This window comes from Elephas maximus, chromosome 19 (genome assembly GCF_024166365.1).
Source record: "Elephas maximus indicus isolate mEleMax1 chromosome 19, mEleMax1 primary haplotype, whole genome shotgun sequence".
Taxonomy (NCBI): Eukaryota; Metazoa; Chordata; class Mammalia; order Proboscidea; family Elephantidae; genus Elephas; species Elephas maximus.
This window is the reverse complement of record NC_064837.1, coordinates 44,336,337-44,347,563: the sequence shown is the minus strand read 5'-3', so window position 1 is coordinate 44,347,563 and position 11,227 is coordinate 44,336,337. Positions and strand designations below refer to the sequence as shown.

General features: G+C 55.5%; 1 protein-coding gene across 4 annotated transcripts; it reads right to left on the bottom strand.

The window, feature by feature from the left end:
* Window positions 1-191: 191 nt before the first annotated feature.
* PHOSPHO1 (phosphoethanolamine/phosphocholine phosphatase 1) lies at window positions 192-7,453 on the bottom strand. 4 transcript variants are annotated; one of them, XM_049860360.1, is made up of 4 exons: window positions 7,171-7,453; window positions 5,932-6,057; window positions 3,890-4,001; window positions 192-1,856 (listed from the first exon to the last, which is right to left on the bottom strand). In XM_049860360.1, exons 3-4 carry the CDS (start codon window positions 3,932-3,934, stop codon window positions 1,098-1,100), a joined length of 804 nt encoding a protein of 267 aa, XP_049716317.1. In that variant the 5' UTR covers window positions 3,935-4,001; window positions 5,932-6,057; window positions 7,171-7,453; the 3' UTR covers window positions 192-1,097. The 4 variants fall into 4 exon arrangements, with proteins under 4 accessions (XP_049716317.1, XP_049716318.1, XP_049716316.1 ...); XM_049860361.1 differs by having other exon boundaries at window positions 7,192-7,453; XM_049860359.1 differs by lacking the exons at window positions 5,932-6,057; window positions 7,171-7,453 and having other exon boundaries at window positions 3,890-4,685.
* Between the last annotated feature and the right edge of the window lie 3,774 nt (window positions 7,454-11,227).

Genomic DNA, 11,227 nt, shown 5'->3' with positions numbered 1-11,227 from the left:
CCTCTACAGTGGTCACCTGCACCTTGTTTTTTTCCTTTGTGCCTTGTTGTGTGTTAGGTGTTGTCTTGGTTCCTCCAGTTGGACACACCCCCAAGAATGGGACCACCTCCCTCACCTTAAGGGGCTCTGTGCGAAGAGACCACCTTCACCCTCACCCCCTAGACTGCGGCGCAAGAGATCTCAGTCATCTCTTCCCCCTTCACCTCCTTTATAGCCCTGAACACCAAAGAGGAGGGAGAAGCTTGGGTTTTGCTGGTTCTGCTTGAAAACATCATGGCTTTCTGTTCCATACGGGAGGAGGGACACGGAGAGCCTAGCCCACGGGGGCCACTTTGGTAAAGTCCCTGGTCTCTTGCTGCATAGACGAGGCTGGGGTGCGAGGAGACACGGTTGCAACGCTGCGAGGTCCTGGCTGGCTGGACCGGAACCGGACGGTGCGCTACCTCATTCCACCACCAGGGGGCGACTGTTTCATCTGGCTTTTTTTTTCTTTGGGGGTGCTGGCGGGTGGGCGGAGAACCCCAGGCAAGCAGAAAACGCTGTTGCCTGTACAGAAATAGTGTGCGATCGCAGTGGGTGAAGTAAGATCGAAGAGGCCTGGGGCCGTCGGCGGAGAGAGTCCAGTGGGGCCACTGGGTGGCTGCGCACCTTGAGAATTTCGGGACTCTGGGTCTCCTTGACAGAAGACTGGTGAAGGGGAGGTTAGGGGCCAGAAGCAGCAGTAAAGCAGTGGGAGATGTTCCTTCACTCCCCTGCCAGGGAACCCCTTCCTTCCAACTCAGAGGGCAAGGTTTTTGGAAACGCTGCTACCTTCCTAGGTTTGCGCACCACCCGGGTTAAGCAGACTGCAGAATGTAACTGCGTGCGGCGGAACTGGGGAGGTGAAGCCGGCTTAACTGCATAGATAGGGACCGATGCGAACCCCCTCTCCGCCTCCGCAAATGGAAGAGCCCGGAATTCCCGAAAGCGGTCCGGAGGGACATACCGAAGGGAAAGGGAAAAGGCAGTTATAAAACTAGGTTTGTCTTTCCCAGTTCCCCGCGCCCCCGTCCCCTCCTCGCGGATCCTCCCGGGGCACCCCCTGCAGGCAGCCATCCTCAGCAAGTCTTCAGCACCTGTTGCAGATGGAGGCGCACGTCTGTGGCCGTCTCCCAGGGCACCACGCTGGCCCGAAAGGAGCTGGGCTCGGCCTTTTGTGCCTCCTGGATGAGGCGGTGCATGGGGTAGCCGCGACGCGGGAAGGCCACGTCGCCGCCCGCCAGCAGCCCCATGGGGCAGAAGTCGTTGGCCCCGTCGCCCACGTAGAAGAGGCGCTCAAAGTGCACGCCGTCATGGGCCCTCTCGCGCAGGTAGTCGCTGAGCACCTTGTGCTTGCACATGTTGGTGGGGCAGCGCGCGCAGCTGTGCGTGTGGAAGGGCCGCAGTGCCAGCAGCCCCCGGGCATCCGGGCCCGAAGGGTTGCTGAGGATGCGACGGAACAGACTGTGGTGGCCTGCGGCGCGCAGCGAGCTCTCTATGCCGAAGGTGTTGGCATCCGAGATGAGGATAACCTCGAAGCAGGCACCCTGCTTGGCCACAAACTGGAGCAGGTCGCCCATGCCCGGCGACAGGGGGATGGCTTCATAGACGGCACGCAGGTCCCGAGGCCGCACACCCTGCTCGCCCAGGTACTTGAAGACGCGCTGCATGTACTCGTTGTAGAAGCCCTCGCGGTAGGTGGCACGCAGGCTCTCTGGCAGCCTCTGACCCGGCGCGGCGCGCACGATCGAGTCATCGCTGTTTTCATCCACAATGGTCTCATCGAAGTCGAAGGTCAAGAGGAAGCGCGGCGCGCCCTGCGCAGCCATCCCGCCGTCCTGGGAGCAGGGGGGAGAGGAGCAGGAGGAAGAGGAAGGGGCAAGCGAGAGGGGGCGCGGCGGCAGCCGGCCGGGAAGAGGCTGGTTAGCAGGCCACGGCCAGAGGCGCTGGCATATCCAAGACCTGAGGAGGACCCAAGACCGGTTAAGCTGGACTGAGTACCTCACACGCCCTCCACCCCTCCACCCCTTCCAGCCTTCCCTGCCCACCCCCTTGGCACTTCTCAGTCCACTGCCCTGGGGTGTTTTGCCCAGCGGAGCATCCTGCACCTAAATCCAGAAGGGCTGCCTTGGAACCTGTTTTGGTGCTCTCATCTGGGATTATTAGGGCTTAGGAAGGGAAGAGCTTGTAAGAAGGGAAGAGCAGCTTTCAAGAAATCACTCCTTTGGGGCGGTTTCTGCACTAGCCCTTTTGGAGAGTCCCAGTGGCCCTCTGTTGCTTGTGTGGATAAGGGTGGGTGAAGGGAATTCTCCACTCCCTCCTTCCCTAACACAAACATAATCAAGGGAAACCACCCATTTGTCCAGCTGGGGCAGCCTCCTCGTTCCCTTTTGGGGCCATGCGGAGGGCATGGCTTATGGGACTGTGAATGAGGAGCCAGGCTCCAGGGAAGATGGCTTTGGCATCATCCAAGGCACTGTGCCCAAATGAGAGTTAGGTGCACAGGTGGGAGATGGGCGCTAAGTACCAAGCCTGGGGGGTTAGGTGTTTGGGTCTCCCCACTGGGCAGAGAACTGGATTTGACCACTGGCATAACCAGGTAAGTGGACTGAATACACAAGACCCAGGAAGGCTCTCTGGGAGCTGCTTCCAGGCAGATGGCGCTGGGCTGGGGTCCAGGGAAGACACACAGCTTCCCCAGGGATTTTCAGAGCCCTGCGCTGACAGCTCGACACTAATCACTTGCCAATTCCCCGGGAGGGACGTGTCAGTGGGTGGGGTTTCTGCCAGAGTCCGAAGCAAGCGGGCAGCAGAAGAAGCAGTGGGGCCACGGCACACCTGGGAGACAGGGAGGGAAAGGAGAGAGAGCAGCAGTGGCTGAAAAGGCAGGGAACGGGGAGCAGGTAGTGAGGAGATGGGGGGTGAGGCAGCGATGAGGAAGGACAAGGCAGAAGGAGGTTGTGCCAGGGGAGCATGGGGACAGACAGCTGGACAGTGTGAGGGGGGAGGGCTCCCAGGAAGTGGTGACCTTGGGCAGAGTCATGTTGACGGGGGACATGGGAGAGGACCGGAGACAACAGGGCAAGTGAGAGGCCACAGAGGCAAGCAAATGGAGACAGTAGGAGCCCTCATTAGCCTGTCCCTGTCACCTTTGCCTGCCAGCAGCTGTGCATGTCAGCGAGGCAGAGTATATGTACAGCTTCAGAATACCCACTACACCGTCTTTCTCCCTCACGGCCTCCCACCCCACTTAATTGAGACAGAACCATCCCTCTTTCTGGTTTCTTCCTAACACCCTCTCTAGTATTCTTGAGATATTTATGGCCTGGCATGCCTCGTGAATAGAAGTCCAAGCCCCAAATTCCAGAGCTGGAATTTGAACGCGGCTTTTTTTTATCTGCTTCCCGGGAGCCCTGACGGCACAATGGTTAAGCACCCAGCTCCTAACGGAAAGGTGGGCAGTTCGAACCCACCTGCTGCTCCACAGGAGAAAGATGTGGCAGTCTGCTTCAATAAAGATTACAGCCTTGGAAACCCTATGGGGCAATCTGCTCTGTCCTACAGGGTCACTATGAGTCAGAAATGACTCAAGGGCAATGAGTTATCTGCCTCCTAAAGTCCCTTCGACCTCATCCCTAGAGTCACTCTCTGGTCTCACCAATGTCCAGTTGGGAGTCTCAGTGGCCCAGGATCCCTGGAGTTGAGAAGCATCAGGGCCCCACACCTGGGATGGAAGCTTCTAGGGATTAGTGGAGCCCCAGTGGAGGTGAAGGCAAGACTCAAAGGGGCTGGATAGGGCTCCCCCGACCACATGATGAGGAAGTAGGACCTGAGGCCTCGTCCTAAGAGACCTCTGGGGGGATCCACTTACCCTGGACAAGCACCGGAGGCCAGCAACTGGAAAACACCCACTCATTGTCAGTTCATCACCCTGGGCACCACCTGTAGGAATTCTGTTGGTTTCCAGCTGTCGTTCAGAGCTCCTGACAACCATACAAGGTCCATTTGAGGTGATCAGCCAGAGGGCTTTGCATCCATAACGAATGCCCACGTGGGCCTATCCCCTCCTCTCTGCTGAACCCCAGGAACCACTCCCAGGGTCTCAGTAAAAACAACCCTTCCATAAGCACAGCACTTACCGCAAAGCATCCTCTTAGCAATTCCCTATGATGCTGGAGATGCTATGGATGATGTTATTGGAAACCCAGAGAGGTTAACTGGCTTGCCCAAAAGGCACCCACTATAAGTGGCAGAGACACCTAAAAACCAGATTCAAGTCCAAGACCAGTGCTTTTTCCTCTGGTATGCTCATTACCCCTTCCATGTGTATGGTACATTCCAGTTTACAAAGCACCTTCACTGGTGGTCTCTCACTGTTCATCACAGTCCCCTGAATTCAGCAGAGGAGAAAGGCTCAGAGATGTTAAGTAACTTGCCTGAGGCCATGCTGTTTAGGCAGGGCAGAAGCTGATTTGTGAATGCCTGGCCACAGTCTCGCCTTCCCTCTGCCCTCAAAAGGGAAGGAGCAGATCACCAGGGCTTACTGAACCACAGCTCGCGGGGCTGGGGCCCCTGGCTCCTACAGGTGATCTGGGACTGACCTCCCAGCTGCTTTCAGGGGCTCAGCAGTCAGGAAAAAACAAAACCCACCGCTGTCGAGTGGATTCCGACTCATAGTGGATTCCGACTCATAGTGGATTCCGACTCATAGCGACCCTACGGGACAGAGTAGAACTGCCCCATAGAGTTTCCAAGGAGCACCTGGCAGATTCGAACTGCCAACCTCTTGGTTAGCATCTGTAGCACTTAACCACTACACCACCAGGGTTTCCGCAGTCAGGAGAGTCAGGTTTAAATCTCTGACAGACTTGGGGGATGGGGTTTGCCTTCTTGGGACCTTCACCAATGCAGTTACAAAGGCTACCACCTACAGCTCCCAATGGCCTTGCTCCCCCATCACTCCACTCCCAGGTTGAATGAGAGAAGAGGAGGCAGCTGGGACAAAACTGGAAAGAGATCGACAACACTAGACCCAGAAAGGAGCAAAGATCTGGCTGGCTGCTGCCCTCTGGTGGTGACAATGGGTGTCACATCAAACCTCTGACTTTGTCAAGGTGACACTCTCTCCAGACCACTCTTGTACCCAGGGCAGCAGGAAAAAGTCATAGACCCCAAGACAGAGACTGGGACATCCAAGGAGCAAGGCACAGGATGGTGGGAGGTGCTTTACCACCCTCCATCTTGGGGTACCCCATCCCTCCCAACTCCCTGACCACACGTGCATTAAAACACTTCAGGTAAGGACAGAATGTGGGACTCAGTCTTTCCCTGAGGAACTTTTGATCTAGGAATTGGGAGAAGAGGCCCAAGCTGAATGGGGCAGTGGGCAAAGTGGGGGGGGGGTTGGAAAAGACCCAAGTCAAGGAGAAGATGGGAGAGAAGGGAAGAGAGGCATGGGGCACAAGGGAATGGCATGTGTTACAAGGTGTGGGAGGCTGTCTCCCCGCCCTATCTGAAGGGAGTCCCAGCCTTCCAAAACCCTGGCTGTTATTACATGTCCGGCCAGCCAACCTAGTCAGAAGATAAAGGTTGGAGAGGCCACTCCCATTGTAAAAACAAACATGGACAGGCACGTGTCAGGTACATGGAGAAGCGAGATACAAAGACCACACAAAGTGGTCTCCAGCAGCCACCCAGAGACCAACCTTCATGCCATAAAAGGTCTCATTACTTTGCCCTTGTTTCTTTTTGTATCCAAAGCAGAAGGCTAGGGATTCTGGGTTTCTTCCTCCTGCCCCAACAGAGCAGGCCATGCTCTGATACCATCCCCCAGGTAGTCAGAGGGACCAGAGAATGCCCTCCCGCTCCCCAGTAGGAATCTGGCTCCCTTAAATTTCCAGCAGGTTTACTCACCTCTGGCAGATTTGTTTCAAGTGATCAAATCCTCTTGTGGTCACCAGGAAGAGTCTCTCAAAGAAAAGGGGAGGAAGACCTGAGCGTTCCCTGAAGGCTTAGTGCAAGGGGAAGAGAGAAGGCTTTCTAGAAGGTGGAAGAGAACCCATATTTTAGTCCCAATTAAAAGCAGACCCTCCCTGACTCTCTATCTGATCACAAATTCCTCCCTGCTTCCTCCTGCCTTTTATACAAATGTTCTTAGATTAAATCTGGGAATGGGGTGGGAAGGTCTCCTGGGGATGGGGGAGGGAAATGGGCCCCTCTTTGGCTAGGCCATAAGTTTGAAATCCTCCTGTTTTATTGGGTGGGTGGAGTCACAGGACAGTTTTCCACAGGAAATGTGAAGAATGGGGATGGGGGGAGAGGATCCCACAAATACCACAGTTACGAGTCCTCTGCCCAAGCCAAGTCTCTTCTTCTATCAATCACTAGAAATCAGACCCAACTGCTAAGCTGGAATTCCTGCCTTCCTCAGATAGTGCCTGCAACTTTACTATGGTCTCTTTCTTGCTCACCATCCTCCACAACAGATAGGAAAAACAGATGCTCAGAGGGGTCAGGTTAACATCATGGGGATCACACAGCATCAGGATCAGGATTAGAACTCAGGGCTCTCAGGTTGCTCTTGGAAAACTGCAGCCAGAGCTTCCCTCATTGCCCTGAAGACTTTCTTCGGTCGTGAGCTTGCTGGGCTGACTAGCTGGTGGGGATAATCTGGAACCCTGATGCCAGCCAGCGAGGAAGCTAGGACTCAGAGTCAGCTCCGGGCTCGCCCTGCCTGGGCAGGACAAACTGAGGCAGGGGAGGCTCGATGGGCAGGAGCAGGGAGGTGGCAGCTGCGGACGGGTGGCAGGAGAGTTATTTTTAGAGGTGGCTGGAAAGCAGGCACTGTGGCACAGCCCCAGCTGGCGGGTGCCTCTCTCCAATGCAGGGGAAGGGGGTGCTCACCTCAGGGAGAGGTGGGGATTCGTGGGCGGCAGGGCGCAAAGGGGTACCTATTCTTGAGCTCCAGGAACAAGATTTCTCTTTGCGCGAGTTGGGGACTGAGAGCTACCCGGGCACCATGTTCCCGGGGTAGAGAAAAGAAGGGGACTCACTCGTCTGTTCCAGGGGCTCCTCCACTGACACTCGCGAGAAGGAGCGCCCTCAAACTCCACACAGCCCCCACCGTGCCTGGGACCCAAGCCCTCTCCCTACCTTCCGGAGCCTGGGACTCACGTGGGGAGCGGCGATGGCAGCGATCTGTCCCGGCTGAGTTTGAAGCGTAAGGGGAGGGGGGATGGACTAGCTGAGGTATTTGGGAGCAGGATGGAGCAAGGGGTGCTTACGGGAATTGGAGGGGACGCGGTGTCTTATCCACCCCGGGGTTTTGGGGCGCCGGCTCACGAGTCCCTCCTATCCCAAGGGACCGTGGACGATGTGCGCCTGGGCCATCCCCTCCACCTGCCCCCCATCCCCCCCAGACGGCTGCAGCGTCCCCTTTAAATGCCCTGGAGCCGGAGCCCTTGCCACCGCCGGTGCTGCGGCTGCCGCAGCACCCGGGCCCACCGCAGTCCCCGCACGTCACAAGCGACTGTCCAATCACAGCGGCGCCGGCGCACATCAAAGGGGCGGGCCGCCGGCGGGCCACGCCTCCTGGCTGCCCCGGAGGCTCCCGGAGCGCGAGCGAAGGTGGGATTGGGCGCCCGGGGCAGGGGTCGGAGGGTGGAGATGGAGGGCATCCCTTTAGAGGAGCCTGGGTGGGGGCACCTCATTCGGGCGGCGGTGGACATACATGTAACCCTCCTCCCACACACCTAAAAGTGTCTGGGCTGCGGACTTTCTCTGCCGCCGCCTCCAGGGCTCGGGTCCCTGAGATGTGCAGAAATGCACCCCCACCCCCAGCCTTCACCCCGTTGTTCGCTCTTAAGCCGGGGGGTGTGACCCAGCAGTTCGTCTCCCACGTGTGCGTAGCGTAGTGCCCTCTGCCCTCCAGGCAGAGTCACAGCGCCTCGCCCAGGCCCTCGGAACCCTTCCCCCAGGTTAAGGCGAGAACCGGGAAAAGGGCTCTCCCACTCCCCTAAGCCCAAACTCTGAGTTGGGGGACCGAAGAGTTTGCTCCTTTACAAATGGTGTAGGAGAAAAACCCACTTTCTCCTCTGCTTAGGAGTCCATTCCTAGCCATCACCACCCCTTCTTGCCCTCCCATCGTGTGGGTGGGGGAGGAGAGAAGACTGTTTCGTGAGGAAAGAGGCAAAGTTGTATTTACTGAGAACACGCTATGAATCAGGCTCTGTTAGGTGCTGTACTGTATTCTGGGTGAATGTTGACAACAACATTCTGGAGAAATTATTTGTCCAAGAATTCAAACCCAGGCACACTCGATTCCATCATGTCACAAAGAGGGGTATGTGGGCAGGGAGAATGTAGGTACCCCAGGCCTGGGTCTAAGTCCAGTCCTTCCTAGATGCTGACCTCCCTCCTCCTTGCAGAGGACCAGCAAAAGCCCTGAGTGAGGATCTGAAAGCTGGCAGGCTGATGGGCAGTGAGATGTGAAGATGATACTAGACAGGTGACAGGGGCTGGAAGTCAGCAAGGAATGACCTTAACCTGTGTGCTGGGGGCCTGGGGGACACTAATAAACAAGACAAACTTGTGCCATGTTCCCACATGTACAAATGGGAGTTGCTGCTGTAGTTGCCATTGTGTGTATGTGCAGAGTAAAGCTGCTCTACAGGGTTTTCGCAAGCCGATCACCAGGCCTGGCTTCCGAAGCATCTCTGGGTGGGTTTGAACCGCCAACCTTTCGGCTAGCAGTTAAATGCGTGACTGTTTGCACCACCCCACCCAGGAACTCATCACAAAGGGGAATAGATACTTTAAAATGGCAAGCCTGAGCATGGTTGCACAACATGAAGAATACAATTAATGTCACTAAACTGTACATTTAAGAATGTTGAAATGGCAAATGTTTTGTGACATACATAGTTACTACAATTTAAAAACAAAACAAAAACTGCACACCCAAACATGTCACTACCTTCCTTCAAACCCTTGAGAGGAACTCCCAGTTCCCCAGCTCCTGAAGCTGGCTCCTCTTCACCCCACATCCCTTCACTTCTCACCTCCACTCTTACCACCTCCTTCCCGCTGTCAAGCACACTCTGCTCTCTCTCTTCTTGGGAACTTCTCCTCCTTTCCCCACCCCTGCCCTATTTCCGGGCCTCCTCATCCTGTAGCCTCAACAGCTTCTTCTCCAAGAAGCCCCTTCCCAACCTGCTGGGCCAGGCCAGCTCTGCCTGTGGTATACATGCACCCCCAGCTCATTCCACTCGCCCAATCACCTGAGTGTCTAAGCACTTAGTAGGTGCTCTAAGTACATTTGCATGTGTCAGCTTGTGTAACCTTCACAACCCTGTGAAGTGGAAAATCAATGCTTGCCCAGGATCGTCCAGCTGGTGAATGGTAGCCCTGGGCTTCCAACCCAGCAATTAGTTGCCAGAGTCCTTTGTGTTCAGTAAGCAACAGGAGGGCAGAGAGCCCAATCTCTAGCACAGAACCTGGCACACAGTAGGCTTTAGTTGTTTGTTGTTGAATGAAACAAGTCCCCTGCTATGTTCAGGCTCAATATTCATGCTCCCTGTGCTTTATGTCATTTCATCTTCACAAGAACAGGTTATCCCAGTATCACGCCCCCCCCCGCCCCCGCTGCATTTTTACAACAAGGAAATTAAGACTTGGAGAGATCAAACTATTTGCCCAGAATCATAAGCCCCGGGAGGTGCTTGATTCAAATTCTGGTCCTTTGAAGGGATTAGCAGCAGTTTCCAACCTTGTTTCCAAATTCACTAATGGAGTTGGGGGCGGGAAGGGCAGATGACTTCCTGTTGCTGCCTGTAGTCTCTTGAGCTCTTACTGCTGAACTCTGCCTGTCAGAGTTCCCAGGCTCGTAGGTACAACGTGCAAAACCCTTCTGTGAAATAAGTGTAGAAACTCCTAGTTCTCCCTATGATAAAATTTTTGGACACAATTCCGTCTCTCTTTACGCTTCTTTGAAAGTTTCCCTCTTGTACTAAAGAGTAAAGCAAGCTGAGCAGCCAGGTGCCCCACAGGTCCACCACTGCATAAAGATGGGGACAGAGATGGAATGGGGAACACACTTCCAGCCAGTGATGCCTTGCTCAGCGCGTGGGTGCAGAACCTCCTCTCCTCATCAGAGGCATGGTGGGGGGAGGGGGGACAAAGAGGGGCTTTTGCCCCTTGGCGCAAGCCCAAGGGGGCGACAGATGCCAGATAAGGCACAGAATGACATCCCAAGGCATCACAAATCTGAAAAGCTCCTGACTGAGGCAGCCGAACAAGAGAGGGGAAGGCGTTTCTGCTGACAAGTCGAGCTTTTAACGTCTATTCATCTTGAAGCTGGGCGCGGCGCGCGGGGGGCGGGGGGGGGGGGGCGTTGGGAAGCGCGCAATTTAGAGATTGCACCTGGGCGCTCCTTACCCTCCCCTATGCACTTGCCTCATGTGTGGATTTCACCATGGGACTCAGGTCCATGAACCTGGCAGAGAGCTGTGGGGACAGGAGTCATCTGAGGTGACACAGCTCACTGGAGTCCCTGGTGAACCCTGATTCAGGCGGCCAGGGACGGAGCTCTCCAGCAGCTCTCCACAAAGAGGGTGCGTCACTTGCCCAAGGTTCTGCAGTGTCAGAGCCAGAGCCCAAGAAATCCATGAACAGGGCCTTGGGCTCTCTCCAGTCGGCCTCGTGGAGGGAGGAGCAAGGGCGACAGGGAGGAGCAGCTCAGCAAGAGCTTCCTTCACACACACCACCTAGGGAAGGGTGAACCCATCCATGCAGGACATGTCCTGGGAAGGCGCTTCTGCTGACACATAGACGATATCAATATCTATTCATCTTGAGATTGGGGGGTGGAGTGGGAAGCACAACTTAGAGATTCCCTCTGGGCCCTCCTTACCCTCGTTATGTCCCTGCTTAAACCTAATGACTTCTGAGATGTAAAAAAGAGCAGATAAGGGGCTCCATTAAAAAAAACACCTTTATGAGACTAAAGGAAACCCCGGTGGCATAGCGGTTAAGTGCTATGGCTTCTAACCAAAGGGTCAGCAGTTCGAATTCTCCAGGCGCTCCTTGAAAACTCTACGGGGCAGTTCTACTCCATCCTATAGGGTCGCTCTGAGTCGGTCGAAATCAAATCGACGGCACTCGGTTTGGTTTTTGGTTTTTTATGAGACTAAAAGGGCAACAAATACTCCTA

Excerpts from the sequence above, each read along its gene's own strand:
- PHOSPHO1 (XM_049860359.1), bottom strand. The coding sequence starts at position 4,012 with ATGGTTGTCAGGAGCTCTGAACGACAGCTGGAAACCAACAGAATTCCT. Across the intron at positions 1,857-3,889 it reads GCCTCCGGTGCTTGTCCAGG|GACGGCGGGATGGCTGCGCA; the intron begins GTAAGTGGATCC and ends CCCTGCTCCCAG.